Source organism: Sphaeramia orbicularis, chromosome 11, assembly GCF_902148855.1.
Source record: "Sphaeramia orbicularis chromosome 11, fSphaOr1.1, whole genome shotgun sequence".
NCBI lineage: Eukaryota > Metazoa > Chordata > Actinopteri > Kurtiformes > Apogonidae > Sphaeramia > Sphaeramia orbicularis.
This window is the reverse complement of record NC_043967.1, coordinates 1,383,466-1,410,199: the sequence shown is the minus strand read 5'-3', so window position 1 is coordinate 1,410,199 and position 26,734 is coordinate 1,383,466. Positions and strand designations below refer to the sequence as shown.

Sequence of the window (26,734 nt, the reverse complement as noted above, 5' to 3'; positions counted from 1 at the left end):
CAGTGGGAAACAGAGGGAAACAGAAGTAAACAAAGGGTAAGCAGTGGGAAACAGAGGTAAACAGAAGTAAACAAAGGGTAAGCAGTGGGAAACAGAGGGAAACAGAAGTAAACAAAGGGTAAGCAGTGGGTAAACAGAGGTAAACAGTGGGAAACAGAGGTAAACAAAGGGTAAGCAGTGGGAAACAGTGGTAAACAGAAGTAAACAAAGGGTAAGCAGTGGGAAACAGAGGTAAACAGTGGTAAACAGAAGTAAACAAAGGGTAAGCAGTGGGAAACAGAGGTAAAGAAAGGTAAACAGTGGGTAAATAGAGGGTAAGCAGTGGGAAACAGAAGTAAACAAAGGGTAAGCAGTGGGAAACAGAAGTAAACAAAGGTAAACAGTGGGTAGGCAGTGGGAAACAGAGGTAAACAGAAGTAAACAAAGGGTAAGCAGTGGGAAACAGAGGTAAACAGTGGTAAACAGAAGTAAACAGTGGTAAACAGAAGTAAACAGAGGGTAAACAGAGGTAAACAGTGGTAAACAGAGGTAAGCAGTGGTAAACAGAGGTTAAAGAGAAGTAAACAGAGGGTAAACAGTGGGTAAACAGAAGTAAACAGAGGTAAACAGAAGTAAACAGTGGTAAACAGAGGGTAAAGAGAAGTAAACAGAGGTAAACAGTGGTAAACAGAAGGTAAACAGAGGTAAATAGTGGGTAAACAGTGGGTAAACAGAGGTAAAGAGTGGGTAAACAGAGGGTAAACAGAAGTAAACAGTGGGTAAACAGAGGGTAAACAAAAGTAAACACTGGGTAAACAGAAGTAAACAGTGGTAAACAGAAGTAAACAGAGGGTAAACAGTGGGTAAACAGAGGTAAACAGTGGGTAAACAGGTAAACAGTGGGTAAACAGAAGTAAACAGAGGGTAAACAGTGGGTAAACAGAAGTAAACAGAGGTCAACAGTGGGTAAGCAGTGGGTAAACAGAGGGTAAACAGAAGTAAACCGTGGGAAACAGAGGGTAAACAGTGGTAAACAGAGGTAAACAGAAGTAAACAGCGGTAAACAGAAGTAAACAGTGGGAACAGAGGTAAACAGAGGGTAAACAGAGGTAAACAGAAGTAAACAGAGGGAAACAGTGGGTAAACAGAAGTAAACAGCGGTAAACAGAAGTAAACAGTGGGAAACAGAGGTAAACAGAAGTAAACAGAGGGTAAACAGAGGGAAACAGAGGGAAACAGTGGGAAACAGAGGTAAGCAGGGGGTAAACAGAGGTAAACAGAAGTAAACAGAGGGAAACAGTGGGTAAACAGAGGTAAACAGAGGTAAACAGTGGGAAACAGAGGTAAACAGAAGTAAACAGTGGGTAAACAGGTGTAAACAGTGGGTAAACAGAGGTAAACAGGGATAAACAGAGGTAAACAGTGGGTAAACAGTGGTAAACAGTGGTAAACAGTGGGTAAACATTGGGTAAACAGTGGGTAAACAATGGGTAAACAGTGGTAAATAGTGGTAAACAGTAGGTAAACAGTGGTAAGCAGTGGTAAACAGTGGTAAGCAGTGGGTAATCAGTGGTAAACAGTGGTAAACAATGGTAAGCAGTGGGTAAACAGTGGTAAACAGTGGGTAAACAGTAGGTAAACAGTGGTAAGCAGTGGGTAAACAGTGGTAAGCAGTGGGTAATCAGTGGTAAACAGTGGTAAACAATGGTAAGCAGTGGGTAAACAGTGGGTAAACAGTGGTAAGCAGTGGGTAATCAGTGGTAAACAGTGGGTAAACAGTGGGTAAACAGTGGTAAACAGTGGGTAAACAGTGGTAAGCAGTGGGTAAACAGTGGTAAACAGTGGGTAAACAGTGGTAAACAGTGGGTAAACAGTGGGTAAACAGTGGTGGGTAGGTGGACATGTTTTCCACTACAGCTAACAATGACAGCCCTGAAACGGATCCAAAGCAGCCGAAACAGAGCGGTGTGACAGCGGACTACTGCACGAAGTTACAGCAGTGGATGTGGCAGTGTTACTGGGGCTATGGCCAGTGGCAGAGCTGGGGGCCATGGAGGCCAGGGTCCACCTTCCCCTGGGGGCCATGGTCCCCCTTCGGCTGGGGGCCAGGGTCCACCTTCCCCTGGGTCCCTCCGTACACTTTGACCTCACCGGGGACAAGCATCCAGACGCCGCAGTCACACGCCTCCTCACCCAGCAGTGGGCAGCAGGTTTTGGACACACGGAACTGGTCCATCTACCCCTATCAGCTGACTTTCCCAGTATCCTCTGCCCCTCATCCGGGTGGTCCCCAAAGTGATGAGATCTCACCCAGGACCCCGACCACTGATCCACTGTGGCCAGGCCAACAGCAGAATGGGAACCCAGCCCCCCAGGCAGGTAACGTATTATTATAGTCTGTTGGATCTAAATGCTTGTACATCAGGGCTGTCAGACTCATTTTAGTTCAGTTCCACATTCAGCTGAATTCGATCTGCAGAGGGCCGAATCAGTAAAATAATAATATAGAAATTATGTTAACTCCAAACTTTTCTCAGTGTTAGAGTGAAAAAAAGTACATTTACATTATGAAAAGCTTTATATCTACAAACTATCCTTTCAAAAGATGTGAATAACATGAACAAACTGAAAAAAGAAATGTAATTTTAACAATATAATTCCTCAGTTTGTCATTTCCACATGTACATTATAACTTACAGATCACAGTGGATCTACAAATACACAAAACATTTAATAACAGATAGAATATTGTTAACATTGTACTTATTTTTTCAGTTTGTTCATGTTATTCACATCTTTTGAAAGGATGGTTTGTAGATATAAACCTTTTCATAATGTAAATACATGAAAATATTTATATTTACAAAGAGAAAAATGTGGAGTTGTCATTATTAGTATGTTATTATGATAGTATTTGACTGGTCCTGCCCACTTGAGATTGAATTGGTCTGAATGTGGAACCTGAACTAAAAGGATTGTTAATATCTTCAGTGGAATTTTTGCATTTCACAAATTCCTCCTATGGGCCGGACTGGACTCTTTGGCGGGCCAGATTTGGTCCCCGGGCCGCGTGTTTGACACCTGTGTTGTAAAATGACCAGCAGTGGGCATGTAGGCTTCATTACATCTAAACCAGGTCATGAGTCTGATGGAAAGCAGTTCAAAGGTCTGAGGAAACAAGCTTATATGCTAAGAGCCAGGTCCTTTCAGTCCTTAGGTAATCTCTAGTAACTCCCCAGACCTGTAGTAGCTGCTCAGGGACACTAAATCACAGAGCTGGGAGACAAAAATGCAATATTGTCTTATAAGATATCGAAAAGTATGACAATAAATGTCAAAGCATTGCTTCTTTAAAGTTTAAAGGTTGATTAGTTTTTTTTTGTTTTTTTGAAACCAGATTCTCATTTTCACTTGTAAAGTATTTCTAAAAGTTGTAATAAGATGAAAACCATGTAAAATACATCAAGATAATGACACACCTATAGTTCCTATTTTTTTCTGTTTAGAGCTGTTTTGTTGCTTTTCTCTAAAAAAAAAAAAAAAATACAAGCTTCAGTTGTTATTTAACAAAGCAAAAATGATATAAAAGGCACAAATATTAAAAATAAAATACTAGATGGAACAAGACAAATACAAGAGGCAAATGACACAAAGAATGAAACAAGGATCCAAAGATTTAAAAGATATCTCTAACTATCTAGGTTAATGGTTCAGGGAGGATAAGGTGAAAACAGAACCCATTTGTGCACTTTATTGTTTTACAGGGCAGGAGTACACCATTCCCTCTCCTCTCCAAAGGTTCCTTGCTGAGACGGTGGACTTCTTCATCTTGTTCTGTGTGAAGGCTACCATCGTACTGTGTATTATGCGCCTGAGTGGAATGAAGTGAGGAGAAGCTCTGAAACAACAAAAATCCCAACAATCCATCAAATGTTAAAGTATAGATATGTGAAGACATGAAAACAGGGATGTAATCTGTTCAACTCAGGCAGCTGCATTGCCCTTTTGCAGCTGCGCAAAATATAAAATTGATGTATTTCTGTAAAGGGTTTACAATGTATCTTTAATGCCAAGTTGTTTCACCATCCCCCAGATCCACCTTCACACAGGCATACTGTCTCTCCTTTTTTAAGGGACTTTGCCAAATTTATCATCCAGTTCATTGTGGAGGAGATTGATGAGAACACGTCCATGGAGGATCTGCAGAAGATGATGGCTGTAGCTCTGGTCCACAGGGTGTTGGTGTGTGTATATGAGGTGAGTCATGGAAGAAATCTTCTTAAATGCTGCTTTTACCATCATAGATTTTAAAATGGTTCCCTAACACAGCATACAGCCCCTAAGTGTTGATTCGTTGGGGGCTTTGGTAGTCCTAAGTGTGCACTGGTGTGTGACTTCCCCCTGCTGTTGAGTTAGGGATATCAATACTACATAGAACCCCTTTAAAATAATGAAATAAAATAACCTCAACTGATGTGGAATTAAACACTGTGCATTTAAGGTTTTATGCAAGTGAAATGTAATGTTGATAAACAGTACTGTTCAAAACTCCTGATATGACCACACTTTTCTCAGTCTTTGTAGTAATATTTGTACAAGTGGAATATACAGCAGATATTTAAACAGCATTAAAAACAAAAATGCATTTCAGAAAAAAAATCTGAATATTGTAGAAGCTATAATACCAAAAGACCATGAAAGTCTGTGGGGCATTCTGAAGGTGTGTAATATAATACATGATTATTTAAGAAAACATGACAGTTGACCCAAGAGAGCTGAAGATTTTCTGAATCCAAATGGAGATCAAACTGACTGACTACTGAGTTTCAATCAATCAATTAGTCAATTTTTATTTATATAGCACTTTTCCTAGAGTGAGGACATAGCACAAAGTGCTTCACATATAAGTTTAAAAATCAGTACCCCCCCACACACACACATACACACACACACACACACACACACACACACACACACACATACATACACTTAAACACTTAAAAAAACAGAAAAATACTGACTGAGCACGAGAGGACCTAAAAGAGGAGGCGCTGTCTCAGGGAGTTTACCTACACAAGCTGTGTAGTTTCAATACTGAGCACATACTTCCTGCAAATGTGTTTTTAAAAATAAAGACACAAGGCCATTACAACCCTGAAAAACAACAAAGCTGAAGGCCAACTTCTATAAAGCACTGTATCAGTACAGGCTAACCACTTCCAATGTGTTTGCATATTTCCCCATTTTGTTCATAGTCATTAATAGGATCTGTTTTATTACAGTGAGGTTGTTTACTAGGAGTCAAGCAGAAATAGAGTTCTCTGCAATGTAACATTCCCCACTGAGACCAGTGATGCAATGTTGCCCTCAGAGTTGCCTGAGATGAAGTCATGTGTCAGGTCTGAGGCTGGAGCAGCTCTCTGTCAGCCGTTGGTTTTCCCAGGTGACCCAGCGCTAAGAAAAGGAGGCACCTTTGCTTCGACACATGCCATCTGGTGTACTTTCCTCTGTGTTTTATGAGCTTGTTTGTGCAAACCTGAAAAATGTACAGCATTTGTAATCTTTTTATCACCTCCACCAGAAGGTATTGTGATCGCTTTGCGTGCGTGCATGTTTGTTTGTTTGTTAGCAAGATAACTCAAAAAGTTATGGATGGATTTTCATGAAATTTTCAGGAAATGTTGATACTGGCCCCCCCTCCCCAGGCCCAATCACCACCAAAAATTTAATCAGTTCTTCCTTGTGCCATCCGTCCATAACTTTTTGAGTTATCTTGCTAACAAGGAAACAAACATGCAAGCACGGGAGGCAGATCTGTCCTGGCGGAGGTCTGCGCTCTCCGAGTGTTTTTCTTGTTCATTTGTGTGAGAATGCCGGTTCCTTTGTATTTCTGGTTTTTAGCTCACAGGTTGAAAGACCATGACCTCTTGTGAAGGCGCTATGTCTAGCATTGTTGTTTTTGTTGTCATTGTCATTTGCAGTTTCTTCAAACATCTTCTCTGATGAAGGTACTGGTTAGATTCGTTAGACAGTGTCTACAAAGTTTGTTCATTTTTGAGAAATGAATTTTTACCTTAACTTATAGTGGGCCATATTTTAATGGTTTACAACATATAAATGGTTAGAGATATCAGTGTAGTTAAGACTGAACTAGGGCTGCACGATTTTGGCCACAAAAAAAAAAATCCTAATTTTTTTCCTCTAAAAACTCGATTTTTTGTTTCAATTTCTTGGTAAAACTACAAAAGACAACACAAGTCGGCATGTCATTTTCATGTGCAGCACAACACACTGCTCCCATTGTGGTGTGTGATGATGTTTGAGGTGCTGAAATAAGTTGGTTGTGCTGCTGTCTTTGACAGATACTGCCTTCAGGCAGTCTACAGCCACCAATTGTTTGGTCTTCATCGGAAACTTCGAAGCCTTTCCGATTCCACACAGCCGGCTTGCTCTTGCTATTTTTAGCCACGAACTTCTCAGTCTCATTAGCAAACATCATTTGTGTACTGGTGTGTTTGAGACCACTGTCACAGTTAGCAGGAGGAGCCTACACTAGCCCGGAGGTGCATGGCCCAGAGACACAAGAGAGATGAAATTCAATTTGACAGTTACCCTTTTTAAAACACTGTCCTAATTTAAATGATCTGATTTTGATTTAAAATTGATTAATCGTGCAGCGCTTATATGGAGCACTGAAAGGAAGGCATATATGGACTTTGATTTAATTAGTTAAGTTCTCCTCCAGTGAAAGTACCACCCACTTCTATTGGGAGATTAATCTGCTGCATCCAGACCACCGGACTCTAACACAGAGACAGAACCTGACAACCTCGCAAATTCAAGTTGTTATTGATTCTTCATAGAACATGCTGGTGAGATACAGGGCCATTGGTCCTAGTTTTCTATATTGCTGTTGATGTTTGTTTCCTCCTTCTCGTCCTGTCAGACTGTCTGTATTTGGAGTGCTGGTGGTGCCACACCAGGGAAGTTTCTGCTTGGTCTTCGCGTGGTAACATGTGACACATCCACTCTGGTCCGACCTAACCGGGTCCTTGTTGTCCCAGCAACAAATGTCTCCCTCTCTGCGTGAGTCACATACTGTTCCTTACACTAACATTAGGCCCTTTTCCACCAAAAGCCCAGGAACTTTATTAGCAGGAACACATTTATCTGGAACTTATTTGGGTAAAAGAGTTCCTGGTAACTGCGTTTCCATCTCACCCCATAGTTCAGGGTAATTTATTCAAATCAGGTTGATGTATGAGGGAGCAGTAAGAACCTGTAGTCCAGTTCATGTACATTCACAAACTAAGCTCTAGTTCAATAAAATGACACAGTATTTTAAGTGGACGGTTTGGGTTTAACATTTTACTGGTTGGTTGAATCACTTAATCCATCTGGAACACATTTTAAATGAAGTTTTCAAGTATTTTCAACTTCTCATTCTTTAAACTCAATCACATCTAACTTTATGTGTGATGGATGGTTCTGTTTCATTTCTACTGTTTTACAGATATAGTCCAGGTTCAACCCTAAAGTCAGACAGATTTACTCAAATGACTGCATTTAATTCAACTGCATATTACTGATAAAAGTACTTATACTCTACTTATATTTTGATGCCTTGTAAATGAACAGACAGTATTAGGTCAGAAACAAAACAAACAGTGCAGAAAAAACAAGGTGCCTTGAGGTTAAAAGGGAAATACACATGTGTGACAGGTTCAGGCTTTTGGACCAGGGTCTGGACCAGGGTCTGGACCAGCTAGTCCAGGCATATTCTATGCCATTCTATGCCATTCTATTCTATTCGACTATTCTGTTCAACTATTCTATTCGACTCTATTTTATTCAACTCTGTTCTACTCAATTCTATTCTGTTCAACTCTATTTGACTCTATTCTGTTCGACTCTATTCCATTCTATCTTTTCTATTCTATTCTATTTGACTCTATTCTATTCTGTTCGACTCTATTCTGTTCGACTCTATTCTATTCTATTTGACTCTCTTCTGTTCGACTCTATTCCATTCTGTTGGACTCTATTCTATTCTATTTGACTCTGTTCTATTCTGCTGGACTCTCTTCTGTTGGACTCTATTCTGTTCTGTTCTAGAGCCTAGTGTTAGACAGCAGAACTCATTACTTGACATCATTGTAAAGCTCTTCCATGGTCCAGATGGGACCTTTTCACAGTGGTAGTTGTTCTGACTGCACCATGTCCGTCTTGTTGCTTTGCTCATCTGTCTGATCTCTCGTTTCGTCTCCTGTGTCTGTCTGGTTTTTTACAGGTCCACAGTGCGGGCACTCAACAAGAACTTCTCCATTGCCTTCCTCTTCCCCATCTTCATAACCCTCCTGTTTTTTCAGCACAACAGGACAGTTTATGACATCGTGGCAGGGACTATTGTGGTCCAGCGTAGAAGGGACAGATGACCCCTCCTCCACCAACCTCTTTTTACTCACACTGGGGGTAAATGACAGAGGCTGACTGAAGCCGAGTATTCTGAATCAGTCAAATGAACCGCTGTTTCTAATCTGGGCTGAATTTGACTCAGATTGCACTTTTCAAATGGATGCATACAGTTAAGGCCTAATACACTGCAGTTAAAGGAAGGATTTCTTTGCAGCTCATGGTGTAAGATTTTTATTTTTATTTTTTTTACTTGTGACTTAATGTCACATGTCAGGAATCTGCCCAAAGTGTTGTGATTTATGAGTGCCACAGCATTTGCTAAGCTGTCCAGAGGTAGAAGTATCTCCTGATATTTATACAGAATGTGTGCTATTTATTTTTGTAACTGAAAGCCCCAATCTGTATCTTTGATGTTATTTTGGTGCTTGTATCTAAAATAACCCTCTGCTCTTCCAAAAAGATTCTCAAGTGTTTTCTGGGTTTTACCCAAAAACCTCAGATAAAAACCTCATATAAAATAACCACATAATTCTATACATTCATTCATTTTCTGAACCCGCTTTATCCTCACTAGGGTCACGGGGGTCGCTTGGAGCCTGTCCCAGCGAAGGCGGGGTTCACCCTGGACATGTGACCAGTTCATCACAGGGTTGACATTTATGCTGCGTTTCCACTACATGGAACCGGTGCGACTCAGCTCGACTCTGGTACCAGGTCCTATTCCAGTCCGTTTCCATTACAGATACTACCCACTTTACAGTACCTGGTCGTCATAGCGATGCGGCACGTTACTTCTGTGTCGTCTGCTCAGAGTCGCTGATAAACTCCCTTGTTGTGTGTTGTCTCGTCAAACTCATGCTGAATTTTTACGTCTGAACCTCCTCGACCGATCATGGTGTAGTTTTACAGGCTGTCATCCTGTGGATTAACTTACCGACAGATTTACTGTCAACTTCCACATCTGTTTTTTGTAAAAGGGCGGGTCACAGAGACAACTGTCTGACCAATCAGTGGTCTGCAGTGTTTACACAGTGTCACCTTTTAGTATCTGGTCCACAGTCCTGGAACCTCGGCGGAGGTGATACCAAAAAACTAGTACCAGATTCCAGGTCCTTTTTCGTAATGGAAATGCAAAAGGCTGAGTCGAGTTGATACCACGTAGTGGAAACGCAGCAATAGAGACAATCAATCACTGCCACATTCACACCTATGGGCAATTTAGATTAACCCATTAACCTATCAGTGCATGTGTTTGGATGGTGGGAGGAGCCAGAGTACCAGAGAGAACCCACGCAGACACGGGGAGAACATGCAAACTGCACACAGAAAGGTCCCACCCCCATCGACTGGGGTTGGAATCGAACCTAGGACCTTCTTGCTGTGAGGCACCAGTGCTAACCACTGCACCATACAGTCAAATTTAGATCGTTATTTTATATAAGGTCATTCTTTGACAAAATGTACTTTTTTGCCTAGTCATCAAATACTCAATTTCTGGTTAAGTTTTAGTGTTTCTTGAAAAATCTAAAAAAAAAAAAAAAGACCTTCGCAATTATTTTAGGAAGGTGACAAGGTGCTTTAAAGTCAAATTGGGACCAAAATGTTGTTCTACTGTTTATTCATGCAGACTGAAACCATGAAACCACCACCTTTGTGACTCTGTGCCTATAGATACATGGATGAAGGATTTATTTGATGTGTTTCTGCCATGTTGAACCATAAAGATATGAAGTGCAAACAATGGATATTTGGCTGCTTCATTTCTCTATTTTCAGATGTGTGGATCTGTCTGGGACTGTTTTAGAAATGTTAAACTTTTTGTTGTGATGCTTCTTCACGTTAATGTGGGCAATAATAAGAAGTGTCGTGGTTCCAGTGTTGGATTTTCTGTATCGTTAGTTTTTGCTGGTTGGTTCCAGCAGAACTGTTTACTTTAGGAAGTCCAGTGGGTTGGACAGAACCATGGGATTCTGGGGACGCCTGAAATTCACACAAAGGGCAAGAAGTAACCGACAGAATGGACAACAGACAGGAAAGTGTGACCTGTACTAGTACTAGGACTGTACTAGTACTAGGACTGTACTAGTACTAACACTCTAAAAGACGATCTAACAGAGAAAACTGATCCTTATGAAGAGGAACTGGTTTTCTGACCTGAACAGCCTTTCCTCCAACTGAGGAAGTAGACACTACTACTACTACCATTACTACTACTACTACTACTACTACCATTACTACCACTACTACTACTACTACTACTACTACTACCATTACTACTACTACTACTACATCCATTACTACTACTACTACCATTACTACTACTACTACCATTACTACTACTACTACTACTACATCCATTACTACTACTACTACCATTACTACTACTACTACTACCATTACTACTACTACTACTACTACTACTACTACCATTACTACTACTACTACTACCATTACTACTACTACTACTACTACTACTACTACTACTACCATTACTACTACTACTACCATTACTACTACTACTACTACTACATCCATTACTACTACTACTACTACTACCATTACTACTACTACTACTACCATTACTACTACTACTACTACTACTACTACTACTACTACCATTACTACTACTACTACTACTACCATTACTACTACTACTACTACATCCATTACTACTACTACTACCATTACTACTACTACTACTACTACATCCATTACTACTACTACTACCATTACTACTACTACTACTACTACTACCATTACTACTACTACTACCATTACTACTACTACTACTACTACCATTACTACTACTACTACTACTACCATTACTACTACTACTACTACTACTACATCCATTACTACTACTACTACCATTACTACTACTACTACCATTACTACTACTACTACCACTACCATTACTACTACTACTACTACCATTACTACTACTACTACCATTACTACTACTACCATTACTACTACTACCATTACTACAACTACTACCACTACTACTACTACTACTACTACTACCATTACTACTACTACTACTACTACTACTACCATTACTACTACTACTACTACTACTACTACTACCATTACCACTACTACTACTACTACTACTACTACTACTACTACTACTACTACTACCATTACTACTACTACTACTACTACCATTACTACTACTACCATTACTACTACTACTACTACCATTACTACTACTACTACTACCATTACTACTACTACTACTACTAACATTACTACTACTACTACTACTACTACCATTACTACTACTACTACTACCATTACTACTACTACTACTACTACTACCATTACTACTACTACTACTACTACCATTACTACTACTACTACTACCATTACTACTACTACTACTACTACCATTACTACTACTACTACTACCATTATTACTACTACTATTACTACTACTACTACTACTACTGCTGCTGCTGCTACTACTACTACTTCTACTTCTACCACTACTAGTACTACCACTAGTCCTACTGTGGATGAACACAAACAGTGACTATTGCGGTGCATTGGTGTGAACGTTACAGTTCAGGTGACTGAGTCTCAGAGGGCTGAATGTCACAAACAGGTGGACGAACATGCGTCAGTTCAGAACAGCTGACTTTAGGAATTCAAATGTATAGGATAGAATCATTTATTTACAAACGCTGTCTAGATAATTTAGGTACATTATTCATTTGTGTTTTTTTCCAGTGTTGTATAGTAAAGAAGTAATAATACTTCTGTACTGTACTCAAGTATGTTTTGGGAAAATATGGACATTACTGAGTATTTTTTATTCTACATTGCTTTTATTTCACTACATTTCCTAAATTGCATACTTCTACTCCTATACATTTTTAATGCACAGTTTTGTTACTTGCTACAAAAATACATTAAATGAAATGTGGTGTTTTCACTGCTGACCTTACTGGTGACTGCAACAACGTCAGGAAGCTGATTGGTCATTGGGCCTAATCAGGTAATGAACAAGTGCAAACGACGTCCACACTCAACCTGTGGGCAGTCTGTTGATGTGAGGGAGAACTGAATGAAGCTCTGCCAAGAAACAGGCTGGTATGAAGTCAGTTGTTTGTACTTTGGATACCTTGTTTACGAAGTGTAACGCAGGCTCCATGTTTTGAGGTGTCACATAAGATAAGTATGGCAGCATAAGCTACAGAAAAAAACAATGTGCTGCACACGTTTGATACCCCTTTACCAAATATGGTGTCAGATACTGTTGAAAGTCACTGCCTATAATTTAGATTAGATTGTGTAAAACTTATTAAATACATATTTATAATTGAAAGTGCTCAGATATTAGAACTGCACAAGGCCGTTGGACCTTGAAAAACTAGGTCATGGTCACCTATTGTCAGTATTCTTCTGTTCCATGCCAAGACACATCCACAGTATACGTTTGTTGCAGCTATCTGAATGCATTCATCAAATAATGCAATTATGTCATTGAATGGATGGACAGATGGACAGACAGACGACAAAATGATAACTAGAAAAGTACTCGGAGAGCACAGACCTCCCCAAGGCAGATCAGCCCCCCCCCCCCCCCCCCCCCCCCCCCATCACCACCTAAATTTGATCATTTGTTCCTTGTGCCAGTATCAACATTTGCTGAAAATTTCATGAAAATACATCCACAACTTTTTGAGTTATCTCGCTAACAGACAGACAGACAGACAAACCCCGATAAAAACAAAACCTCCACTGTTTCACTTGGCGGAGGTAACAATACCCTTCAGCCGAGGGGTAAATCTAAATGTCCCCCCTTCTTCTTCCTTAAATTTAATGGGAAAAAGACAGCCTTTCACATTGCACCACAAGAGAGCAGCAAAGGACTATAGAGCCAAATTAATAGTACAACAAGTATATCTATCAATCTATCTATCTATAAATAAATAAATTTATATATATATGTATATATATATATATATATATATATATATATATATATATATATATATATATATATATATATATATATATATATATATATATATATACACATATATATAGATATAGATATAGATTTACACATACATACAGGGTGGGGAAGCAAAATGTACAATGAACATTTAGTTGTTTTTTCTCAGCAGACACTACGTCAGTTGTTTTGAACCCAAACATATACTGATGTCATAATCATACCTAACACTATTATCCATACCTTTTCACAAACTTTTGCCCATATGAGTAATCAGGAAAGCAAACGTCAAAGAGTGTGTGATTTGCTGAATGCACTCGTCACACCAAAGGAGATTTCAAAAATAGTTGGAGTGTCCATAAAGACTGTTTATAATGGAAAGAAGAGAATGACTATGAGCCAAACTATTACCAGAAAGTCTGGAAGATACTATTAAAGAAGAATGGGAGAAGTTGTCACCCCAATATTTGAGGAACACTTGTGCAAGTTTCAGGAAGCGTGTGAAGGCAGTTATTGAGAAAGAAGGAGGACACATAGAATAAAAACATTTTCTATTATGTACATTTTCTTGTGGCAAATAAATTCTCATGACTTTCAATAAACTAATTGGTCATACACTGTCTTTCAATCCCTGCCTCAAAATATTGTGAATTTTGCTTCCCCACCCTGTATATATATATATATATATATATATATATATATATATATATATATATATATATATATATATATATATATATATATATATATATATATATATATATACACACACACACACACACACACACACACACACACACACACACTGTATATATAATAGCTCTAATGCTATATAATATTGTATTCTATAATGACATTAACTTGTGACATAAATAACTGTTGTTAATGTCATATTTCATCCTAAAAATCAGGTCTACATATTTTAAGAAAACCCAGACATGTATAGATTACACACAAACACAAACCTTTGACAGGTGACACTCTAGCTGTCTGTTTTGTCTGTTTTTGTTTTTTTTTGTTTTTTTTTTTCCGTTGTGTGCACATTCAGGGTCCCATGCTTTTATGCTCAGCAGCACATCAGTATCCTGACCTGACACAGGGGCCAATGAGGTCAAAAACACCCAAAACTCTGCAAGAGCTGGTGTGGAAATGCCTCTGGTTCAAAAGACCTGCTGGAGCTGGTCAGATGATGCACAGCTGTCTGTGTGTGTCACTTCTCTTTCTTTTAAATTTCTTTTTAAAATTTTTAACACTTTTTAAATGATGACTGTTTTCTACACACAGTTTCTGTCTCCCTCATTTGACTCCCCCCTCCTCCTCTCTGATTAAAGGGGTGATGGGGGGTGTATTTGCTGACTGGGCTGGCCCAGCTCCGTAGGTTAGGTGTTAGCTCTGCCAGTTCTAAATGATTGCGCCTGGCCCAGTGAATGGAGCCAGTGAGGCGGACGCCAATCCGACCCCAATGAGCGTTATCCCTATCGACAGAGGCCATACGATGACTGTGGCCAAAAGTAATCAGGCCCAAATAAAAGCCGCGTCCGGCAAATGCTGACCCCTGTGCAACCCAGCAACCTGGAGGGATTACTGCGGTGGAGGTGTGTGACCGTGTGTGTGTGTGTGTGTGTGTGTGTGTGTGTGTGTGTGTGTGTGTGTGTGTGTGTGTGTGTGTGTGTGTGTGTGTGTGTGTGTGTGTGTGTGTGTGTGTGTGTGTGCAGGGGGTGGGGTGGAAACAGGAGTTGGGGTGAGATGAATACTCCAGCAATGTACCAGTTAGAGGTGGAAAGAATCTCAAGTACTGTCGTATTTCAACAGGAAATCCTCTGTTCTACACATGCTGGGGATTGTTACTCTGCAGAGCATCTTTATGTGCAAAACTTGTGATAAGATCATAACATTACATTAGATTTTTTTTTCTTCAGGAAGGCTGGTGTATAGCTTAGTTTCTATTTTTATTTAGTCTCTCCAGTTAGTTTTTGACAACGTTTACTTCTCTGTCAGAAATATATTTATTTATATTTTAAGGGATTGACTAGTTTTAATTTAGTTTTATAAAAGGTAGTGTTCATTTTCATGTTTCATGTATAATGCTCAAAAATGCTGAAATTAAAGAATGCATGACATCAAGCACAATTTCTAAATGTATTGTTTATTCAAAGCCCCATATTTTTCAAAGTCATTTTATTCTTGTAAACCATTAATACTGGGAGATATTAAAAACAACTCCAATTGCACATGCAGGTGTTTTTTGGTCGTTTTTTTATTTGCATTGCAAATAGTCATTGTACTTTATTTAGGTCTCCTAAAGTTTTTTTTTTTTTTTTTTTTTTTAAGGTTTTTATAGTAAATTCAGCTCAGTTTTCTTTGGCTCAGCATTACAAAGTGCAAAGTTGCTTCAGTGGGTTTTCAGGAAAATGCAGAGGTGCAATATGTTAGACAGTGGAGAAATGTATGTGCAGAAATTTGCAATAAATAATAATATTTTATATATATATATATATATATATATATATATATATATATATATATATATATATATATATATATATATATATATATATATATATATATATACATATATATATATAAAAATATGCAATGTGTTTTCAATTACTGTCAGTACAGTGCAACATTATATCTCATGCATGAACTACTCTTACTGGCAAAATTTATTCTAAAACTTCATATACAAGTATTGAGTTTTTCAGTAAGTGATTGTGTATTTCTTTACCTTGAAGAAACAAGTGAGTTGTTTTGCACTTTTATTTCTATATTCACATGTTGTTTGTATACTACAAAAGTAGTTTTGTGATATTACAGGTCATACATGTATTTTTTTGAAATTGATAACTATTACTTCAAGCATCCTAAAAGTACTCTTTACTGTCTGAAGGAGGCAGATGTTAGTTTTTTTTTATTGGAATTGCACAAAAATAATGTGCTGATGTTAGATGATTCAGGGACTGTACTCTATGCATTCTTTTCACAACTAATAGAATATGAACATTTAAGCAGGATCTGAAACTGTAATGCCTGTAAAACATTATTTATTTATTTATTTGTGTGGTTGTTTTTCTACTGGTAAACTCGCCTGTTAAAACTTTAGTTATTCAAATGCTGCTCTTTAAGTTTTTCCAGGAAATAATCTTTTTAAAAAAAAGAAGCCTTGTTAACAGTATCGTGATAGATTGTGATATATCGTATCATGATCCTAGTATTGTGATTTGTATCATATTGCCAGATTCTTGCCGATACACAGCCCTGGTCACCTGCACATTTCTTTGAAGTAACACACAACTGCATCTGATGTGGCAGCTCATATATGCCATCATATTAAAAAAACGTAAGTGAAAGTTTAAACGCAAATGTAGAACTGTTTTTGCATGAAGCAACATGCAATGTATTGGTCCTAAAGGAATATTTGCATGTCTAATTTGACCTCAGTGTTACAAGAAAACTGTTTGTAAGGGAGCTTTATGTGAGAGGCAGTTCCCTAAAGTGACTCCTCTGCTGATCCTTAACACAAATAGTAGTTTCTTTTCAGTACTTCCCCTTAGCAAGTCGGAGATCATTAATGCGCAGAAACAGACAGAAGAGGGGCACATTCACTGACCCAAACATTTTGTACAGTTCATAGTGTTCTTTTGAAAAGTTTGCTGTGTCTGTACAGGATGTGTTACCATGTTGCTAGACATACACATGGCAAACAAGGTCACCAAATAACTGGTACTTCACCAACTGACTTAGTTCAGTATTTGGTCTTAATAACTATTTTTGGTCTAACGTCAGTGCTTTCTTGCTCTCATCTAACTTTCTGGAGTCCTTGAACAAAGAAAAAGTAAGTTTATGAACACACTAGCATGTGTTGGCTGAGGGGACATCCATCAAATTGCAAAATCTAATTTAAAAACAGTGGTATTTGCCTTTTAGCAGCGAGCTGTCTATTTACAGTAGAACAAAGTGACTCCCACAGTCATGAGGATGTTAGCCACAGTTCACATAAAGGTCCCACAGATAACAGCTTATCACTGCATGGACTCAACAGTCCTTTGGATGCCTTTCCAAAAAGCAATGACTCTGGAATCTCTAGAGATATTATTTAGATAAATGTGCCATTAATGCTAATGTTTTACACTCCACATTTGCTCATGGGAACCGTTTAGGCCTCGGCACATTTGCCTTTATTCTCTGCTCATGCAGTTTTAATACTGGCACATTGCCTTGTACAACCACGCACTTTAATCCCCTTGTCCAGACAGAGGTTAAGATGCAGTGATTTAGCCCAGTCACAATGTGTGCAGTAAGTCACAGTGTGAAGAAGTGAACAAAGCATTCATTACAATATGTGGGGAAAGGGGCCACAGATGTCCTGTTTGAAAAGAGTACAAGGGCAGGAGTCATGTGCTGTACAAGGTTTAATCAGATTGTGTATGACCTAAATCTGCATTTCCTAAACTTAGGGTAAGGACTTTTTTTTTTTACTGGGTCAGCAATTGACAGATAAAAGTATGTAAAAGGTTTTGCTGTGTGAATTCCTTTTCCTAATTCCAGTGGTGGAATGTACCTCAGTATGCTCCCTCATGTGCACTACGTTTGCTTCAGGGGAAAATGTTATACTTTTGACTCTACTACATTTGTCTGACACTCAAACTTTTTACAAATAATAATATGCTTATAGGACTCATTTGGTACAGTACTACGCTACTAAACTACCCAGTTATATACAAATTATGGGAAATTGTCTATACCAAAGGTGTCAAACATGCAGCCCGGGGCCAAATCCGGCCCGCCAAAGGGTCCAATCCGGCCTGCAGGATGAATCTGTGAACTGCAAAAAATACACTGAAGATATTAACGATCAGTGGTGTTAAAGTCATTTTAATTCAGGTTCCACATACAGACACACACAGTCCAATTAGATTAAAAGTGAGTCAGAACCAGTAAAATATTATCATAATAACCTATAAATAATGACAACTCCAAATTCTTTCTTTGTTTTTTTGGTGTAAAAAAGTAAAATTACATGAAAATGTTTACATTACCAAAGTATACTTTTACAAAAAATGAGAATAACCTGAACAAGTATGAACAAATGGAAATGTCTGAAGAAAAGTAAATGTAATTTAACCAATATTCTGCCTGTTCCTACATGTTTTGTGTGATTGTAACGCACATGTGTAAATGATAAACTGATAAACTGAGGCAGAATATTGTTCAAATTGCACTTGTTTTTCTTAAGACAGTTCAAGTTGTTCATGTTGTTCAGATTTCTAAGGAAACTTTGTAGAGTAAACCTGATCATAATAGAATTTTACTTTTTTCACTGTGATTATTTTACTGGTTCAGCCCACTGCAGATCAAACTGGGCTGAATGTGGAACTGAACTGAAATGAGTGTGACAGCCCTGGTGTATACCATATCATTAAAATTCACTAAACATTTATCAATTAATGATAAAAACACAAACTCAAGGACTCGAGTTGGAAATTAGCCATATGGCTATAATCCCTTGCATTTACACATAAATGTTCATTAATACGAAATGTTCCATTTTAAAAATAAACTAGAAGCACTCGGAGAGTGCAGACCTCCGCCAAGGCTGATCAGTGCCCCCCCCGTGGGCCCCCCCACACCAAGGAGGTTATGTTTTTGCCAGGGTTTGTTTGTTTGTCTGTCTGTCTGTCTGTCTGTTTGTCTGTCCATTAGTGTGCAACATAACTCAAAAAGTTATGGACAGATTCTGATGAAATTTTCTGGTCTGCGCCCCCCCCCCACCCCCGATCACCACCAAAATTTAATCATTTCTTCCTTATCCCATTTCCAACAAACCCTGAAAATTTCATCCAAATCTGTCCAAAACTTTTTGAGTTATGTTGCACACTAACGGACAGACAAACAGACAGACAAACAAACAAACAAACCCTGGCAAAAACATAACCTCCTTGGCGGAGGTAATAAATCATTCATTCATTCAAATGGCCATTCATTCATTTTCCAGACCACTCAGTCCTTGCCAGGATGGTGGATCCTATCTGAACTACCAATGGGCGACGGTGGGGTACACCCTGGACGTGTTGCTAGTTCCTCACAGGTTTGACACATCAACCATTCACTCTCACATTCACACCCAGAGGTCATTTGGAGTGACTTTTAGATCGATCAGTTAACCTGTTAAGGTACATTGGGTCTTTGGACGGTGGGAGGAAGCCAGAGTACGTGGACACGTACAAACTTCACACATACCAGTGCTTACCCAGGATTCTTTGCTGTGACACGAGACAGTGCTAACCACTATATCACTGTGCTGTCCTAAAAACAGAAATCTAATATTCTCTAATATAGAAAATAGGCATAGGAAGTCTGAGCTACCTTTGGCCAAGAGAAAAGAGCTGTCCCTGTGAGACTGTGTGGGTTTGTATTCTACATGTAGCAGTGAGAACCAATTATGTGAATTATATCTGCTTCCCTGGAGCCCTGACAGGAGCAGCCAGTTCTGAGAGCACTGCTACAGGCTCTGCACTTCTCTCATCTTCATCTCCTACTACTTTTCTTTGTTTCTACAACTGTTAGTGCCTCAGTTATTCACCTTTCCCAATGCTTGTACATTGTTGAGGTGAAAGGTTTGTTCCTGTAAACTGCCATCCCTCCTTTTCTTCAAATTCATGTCCTTGTCTTTTTTGTCTTTCCTATCCAAAGTGCTTTCCCCTCCCTTAGTCTGCTCTCCTTTGTTTTTGGTTCATTATTTCAGCCTTCTTCATTATCTCCCACCTTTCCAGTAAATATTGTTCATAGATGTTCATATGTTCATACCTTTTTCTAAATTTGTCTTTCCCAAATTAAAGCCAGGACACAGAATAGGTTGCAGAAATTGTTTTACTGGGCTGCCAATTAGCAGATTAAAATAAAAGCAATGCTGTGATATCTGATTTCATTTACACAAGTAAAATAAATCAGACTCTTCATTTTTGCCAGATGAACACTAAATGAAATGCACAAAAGGAGTCTGAGCTCACTCCAAGTTGTTGTGTATGACAGCTTGGTCATGAGCCCTTTGTTATGTTTTCCACACCACTATCTAAGGCAGGGCTCTCAAACTCATGTTCTTTCAGGTTCCACATTCAGCCTGATTTGATCTGCAGTAAAATAACAGAATAACCTAGAAATAATGACAACTGCAAATTTTTGTCTGTGTTTTAGTGCAAAAAAAAAAAACCCATTAAATTATGAAAACACTTACTTTTATAAACTATCCAAACAAAAAAGATGCAAAAAAACCTGAAAAAAACTGAAATTTATTAAGGAAAAATAAGTGCAATTTTAACAATATTATGCCTCAATTAATCATTTATGCATGTGCATTATGGATTGAATATACAAAGACACAACACTTTTCTTTAGACATTTCAGGTTGTTCATATTTGTTCAGGTTATTCACATTGTATTGTTACAGGATAGTTTGGAAATGTAAATATTTTCATAATCTAATTTAAAGACAAAAATTTGAAGTTGTTATTCTTTATAGACATACTGTAATATTTTTTTCACATCAAACCCTGTAGAAAATCTGGAGTCATTCTTTTTTGTGGGTTCTTCTGCTGTTCTTATTTGACTGTAGATCAGATTGGTCTGTACGTGGAACTAAAATATGTTCCACAGCCTGGACTGTGGAATTTTCAAACTTTGTAAATTCATCCCAGGGGCCACATTGGAACCTTTGGGGGGACGCATTTGGCCCCCGGGATGCATGTTTGAGACCCCTGCTTTATGGCATCCGTTTTCAACATGCAAAGTTCTAGATATAGACACCCATGTGTTCGTAGTATTTTCCATTTAAAAAGAAATTCTGCACCGAACACCTCAATTAATCAGAAGGATGTGTTCACATGTTTCTAACAGGATTTGGTGTGTTTAATTCACAAGGTTGATCGACACCCCAGATGTAATTTTCTGCTTGGTTGTAGATATGCCCAAATGCATCCAGAGGTTTTTTGGTCTGTGTGTGTTGAAAACACCCCTTGGAAATCAAAAATGAGCTGAGAGGTCCCCGACAAATTCTCATGAACTTTGTGACCTACCTGCTTATCCCTATAATGTGGATATTACCAGCATTGTGCATTTATTCAGAAGTATTTGATTGATCAGTTGATGTTATAGCACTGTTTTTCAACCTTGGGGTCAGGACCCCATGTGGGGTCGCCTGGAATTCAAACAAGGTCACCTGAAATTTCTAGTAATAGATAAAAAAAAATTAAAAAAAACAACAACAATTGACTAATAAAAATATATGGTGTGTTGACAGAGACAGTCACAATCCATAACAGACATGACAAACTGTGGTTGTGAAACTGCAGCACTGTGGTTCTGTTTCTGTGTCAAATGTTCACTGTGGTCAGTTTCAGATGCTGCAGCTCTTTCATTATTCATAGTTTCAGTTCTTGTTTGTTCAGTATTAATTATCAGCCTTGTTAATCACAGCTGGACTGACTGGACAGATCCTGACCAAGGAAAATCAAATCCTCCCTTTGTGCAGTAATCTACACCTGCATTTACTGCCTCTGTCCACAATAATATACATTATATAGACTAAATGTCCTCTAAAATTAACCTTTACAGGATCAAAATCAAATTAATTTTTGCAAAAAAAATGTCTCAGTTTTGAATGTCTGGGGTCACCAGAAATTTGTGATGTTAAAATGGGGTCATGAGCCAAAAAAGGTTGGAAACCACTGTTATAGCAATTCAGTTTTGTATGTTTGGCTCTTATTGAGACATTCCATTTTCCTGGGTCTTTCTTCTTCTGAATTAGCTTAGTGCAAAAGTCCTGACTTTGACTTTCAGTCACATGCTCAGCTCTTCCGTCTGCTTTAAAAATATCTGACTGAAGGAAAAAAGCTGAGCAAAGAGTTGCCCCACAGAGGTAGCTTGTTTGTTTAACATGCAGCTGTGCGTTGAAGGGAAGGCAGCTGAGCTCTCTCCAAGTTTCACACGGGCATTGACTCCAATAGCCATAAACTCATAGACCTCAGATTTATGGTAGCATCCTGTTAAAATCTCATCTTAACAAAGAAATATAGCCCTTTTCCGCTGGCCTCACTGCTTCACAGCTTTTATGGCAGTGTTGGTGCAGCACATTGTTGCTCACAGCACCATAACCGTTCACTGATTGTCACTTTGGTAGCAGGCTTTATAGTAAACCTATCAATTAAAAGCAAAAAATAAAACTTTACTGGTGACGTTTGAAGCAAACTTAGTTTTGTAATGTCTTACTCAAGCTCACCTAAAGCACTTGCAGACCTTTACTGTTTGGTTCTGTGTTGTTGAATGGCCTCTTCAAAAGCCATTTACAGACCTGTCAGCGTGTGACTGATAGCATCCGCTTTCCTCCGTCCTATCAGAGGCTGGGATTATCTGTCCAGTACACTGAAGGGAAGTGCTGTTGCTTTCAGCACGTCTCTAAGTGTCCGTCAGGCCAACTTTCCTGAGGACCTTTGTTATTTTAAAGAAAAGTTTCCTAAGTTATTTCCAAACAGTCTTCAATGAGCAGGTGATGAAATGTAACATCAGCTGCTTAATTTATCTGTACATATACAGCGCACAACTGAAGCAGAGATAAGACCTGATGGTTTCTTATGGGAAAAATAACCCTAGAATTACTAGAATTTACCAGGAAAATATACGATAACTTTCAGCGTGTTGGGTAATTACCACTGATAAACCGGTAGGTCATCTGGAGTAACTACAGTTGAAATATTAAGGAAACCCCTGCTATATTATCATTTACTACTATCTGCTGTCTACTACATACCTGCTAATATCATAGGTTTAATTATGTGCCACTACAAATTAGGACAGTACTTCCTTTAAAGTGTTTTTACTGAAATACTTAAAGGAGCCGTATGTAGGTTTGTAGCCAAAACTGATACTGCAATCACATTCAAAAAACTGTAGAGGGTGGAATCCCCTTCGTCCCCCCTCCAGACTAGAGGTAGCCAGATCCAACATGAGCGTCTACCAAGGTTCAAATAGTTTTGGATTGTTCATTACAGTTTAGTCTTATTTAGTTTTGACTTTTTTTCTCTAATTCAGTTAGTTTTAATTAGTTTTTAGAGCAGGTTTGTTAGTTTTTATTAGTTTTCGTTACTTTCTAAACGCTTGGTTTTAGTATTAATTTTAGTTCAGTCGTCTCTTTTCTCTTCTTCTCTGTCGTCGTATTCCAATAAATCCCAGACAGGACTCTGCTGCTTTAGTCTCCATGTTTCCAGGTAGAGTGGGGACCAGAAGACGACTGGAAACCACAAGTGAACACAAGTGACGGACCAAAAAGTGTCGTATGGTGACAGCACAGAAAACTGCTCAAGTGAAATAAATCAATTTCGTATCAATCCAATACTGACAAAAACGAAAACGAAGGGAATTTTATCTATAATTTTTTGAAGTTTTACATAGTTTTGTAAACACACAATACAGTTTCAGTTAGTTATCATTTTTTCTTTTAATTATAGTTTTTATTTATTTCAATTAACGAAAATGTTTTTTCAATTCTAGTTTTTGTCATTTCGTTAGTTTTCGTTAACGATAATAACCTTGGCGTCTACTACAAGGAGCTACCATGGCAAGCGACGAGTCCTACACTGTGAGTTTATCGTTTGTCAATTATGTTTATGCTTCATGCGTGATGGTTTGCAAAGTAACTAAAGATCAGGACTACTGACAAATAACTAATGTTAGAAATGGTCATATTGGTCAACTTGTTCTTCACTCGTCCGTATGAATAGTCCACCAAATTCTACAGGAGAGACAGTGGGGGCATTGGCATGGATTCTGCGGCAGCCACCCAGGTGCCACAGCTACGTGCGACAGGGGCCACGGCTACATGTCACAGGGGCCGGGGCTACGTGCCCGGGCAGCTGCCACAGAATCCATGCCAGTGCCTCTATATGCACCCACTGTCTCTCTTCTACAGTCTACTTTGTATGTGTGAAGACTGAAAGAGGGTTAATTTCACTGATGTAACATCTCCATTACATTTCATATTGCCATGTCGTGCTAACGGCGCCTCAGCATAATGTATTCCTAATGTTAGTGATAACGAGTCACCGTTTTTGTTTCTAAAGCAGTTTATTTCCTGGTCAATTCGATGACCCGCCTGCACACAGGCTAACGTACCATGAACAAACATGCATAACATTATTCGACTGTAGAGAACATTTGAAATGTCCATGCTTACAATAAGTAGAATTCCGTCATCCAAATTTGGCTGAATCTTACCTGTTCAGGAGCAAATTAGCAACTTCAGCAAGATGTATTTGGAAACTGGAGCCCCCCTGAAACATACTCATGTTGGGCCCTTGCTACAAGAAAGTCACTGGAAACAATCTGTTGGAGTTGGGGGGGTGGTGGGGGGTGGGGCGTCCATGATAGTCAAAGCGGTGTACAGTGAAAGTGAAACTAAAGACACTTTAGGCCAGGGCTCTCAAACTCATTTTCTTTCAGGTTCCACTTTCAGACAGATTTGATCTGCAGTGGGCCAGACCATTAAAATAATAACAGAATAACCTATAAATAATGACAACTGCAAATGTTTGTCTTTGTTTTAGTGTAAAAAACAACAACATTAAATTCTGAAAATATTTACTTTTATATACTATCCAAACAAAAAACATTTGAATGACCTGAAAAAACTGAAATTTCTTAAGAAAAATAAGTGCAATTTTAACAATATTCTGCCTCAATTTATCATTTCTCCATGTGGATTATGGATCAGATCTACAAAGACACTAAACACTGAGGAACAGCAGAAAAGAGTTCAAACTGGACTGAATTTAATACAGACATTTCAGGTTGTTCATATTTGTTCAGATTATTCACATTTTGTTGTTACAGGATAGTTTGGAAATGTAAATATTTTCATAATTTATTTTTTGCACTAAAACAAAGACAAACATTTGAAGCTGTCATTATTTACAGGCATAGTGTAATATTATTTTCCCATCAAACCCAGTAGTAAATCTGCAGTCATTCTTTTTTGTGGGTTCTTCTGCTGTTCTTATTTGACTGTAGATCAGGTTGGTCTGGATGTGGAACCGACACTAAAATGAGTTCCACAGCCTGGACTGTGGAATTTTTGCACTTTGAAAATTCATCCCAGGGGCCAGATTGGAACCTTTGGTGGGACTCATTTGGACCCCAGGACACATGTTTGAGACCTCTGATTTCAGCCAAAACACAAATGACAACAGAAACATTACTTGTGGGCTGCCACTTAGCTTTACAAATGTGAATATTCTGGCCGGACCACTACTGTCAGTGATATCAGTATTTGAAATTAACATGATTCTTTAATGTCTGGTGACATATCAGGGCCATTTTCTGATTACTTGGAATATAATTCTTATACACAGCTCCTTTAAGTTATTGTTCACAGCTACACCACTTTCAGTTTATCAGAGTTCCCTTACGAACGATGGATTTTTCATCAATCCTTTCCTGATAACAACAAAGATGATCTAACTAAAGGGCCATTAGTGCTATTTCAGGTGTTACACCACTTGTTAAAATATAACAGCTAAGCTATAGCTAATTACCTGTATCAGGCCTCATCCAAACAACTAATGTTTTCTGCAGTCTGGAAGTTCAGCAAAGCAGATTTCTTAGACATGGTGATGAAGATTTGTTGCATATTTAGTGTATTCATTTATTTTTAATTAAGACATAAAGAAGAACATTTAGAGAAGTCATTTGTGCTACATTACCCCACAGACAGTAGAGCTGTTGCTACACCTTCAACCTCATTTATCTCAAAGACCAGTCGCAATAAGTCATATGAGTTACTCTATGAATAAGATGGGGAAGCTTATTACAGACGTTGTCCGATTGTTACAGAATGGACTGTTTTCAGATAATAGGTGTTTCTGGAACTGAGCCACTTCTCTTATCAGACGCCATTCAATAGAAGAGACTCAGATTTTCCTTTGAAGACCCCAAAGCTGTGACATGTTTACAGGTGGATTATGGTACATCTGAACCACTGCGCACATGCTGTGTAGAACCGGAATAATGACATATTTGTTGCTTAATTTTACAAGAAGTGTGTGTGTGTGTGTGTGTGTGTGTGTGTGTGTGTGTTGTATTTTTTTATTTTTGTATTATATTTTTGCGGTTTATCACACTACTGCTGCATTGTAATTTCCCAGGGATCAATAAAGTTTGTCTATCTATCTATCTATCTATCTATCTATCTATCTATCTATCTATCTATCTATCTATCTATCTATCTATCTATCTATCTGTCTGTCTGTCTGTCTGTCTGTCTGTCTATCTATCTATCTATCTATCTATCTATCTATCTATCTATCTATCTATCTATCTATCTATCTGTCT

The 26,734-nt window shown here is 38.4% G+C and overlaps 1 protein-coding gene across 2 annotated transcripts; it reads left to right on the top strand.

Moving 5' to 3' along the window:
- Positions 1 to 368: 368 nt before the first annotated feature.
- On the top strand, positions 369 to 8,746 carry fam8a1a (family with sequence similarity 8 member A1a). Of its 2 annotated transcripts, XM_030148195.1 has the most exons (6): positions 1,860 to 2,022; positions 2,076 to 2,358; positions 3,744 to 3,864; positions 4,113 to 4,236; positions 6,926 to 7,065; positions 8,270 to 8,746. In XM_030148195.1, the coding sequence occupies exons 1-6, from the start codon at positions 2,005 to 2,007 to the stop codon at positions 8,412 to 8,414; spliced, it is 831 nt and encodes a 276-aa protein (XP_030004055.1). In that variant the 5' UTR covers positions 1,860 to 2,004; the 3' UTR covers positions 8,415 to 8,746. The 2 variants fall into 2 exon arrangements, with proteins under 2 accessions (XP_030004054.1, XP_030004055.1); XM_030148194.1 differs by having other exon boundaries at positions 369 to 2,358.
- The last annotated feature ends 17,988 nt before the right edge of the window (positions 8,747 to 26,734 follow it).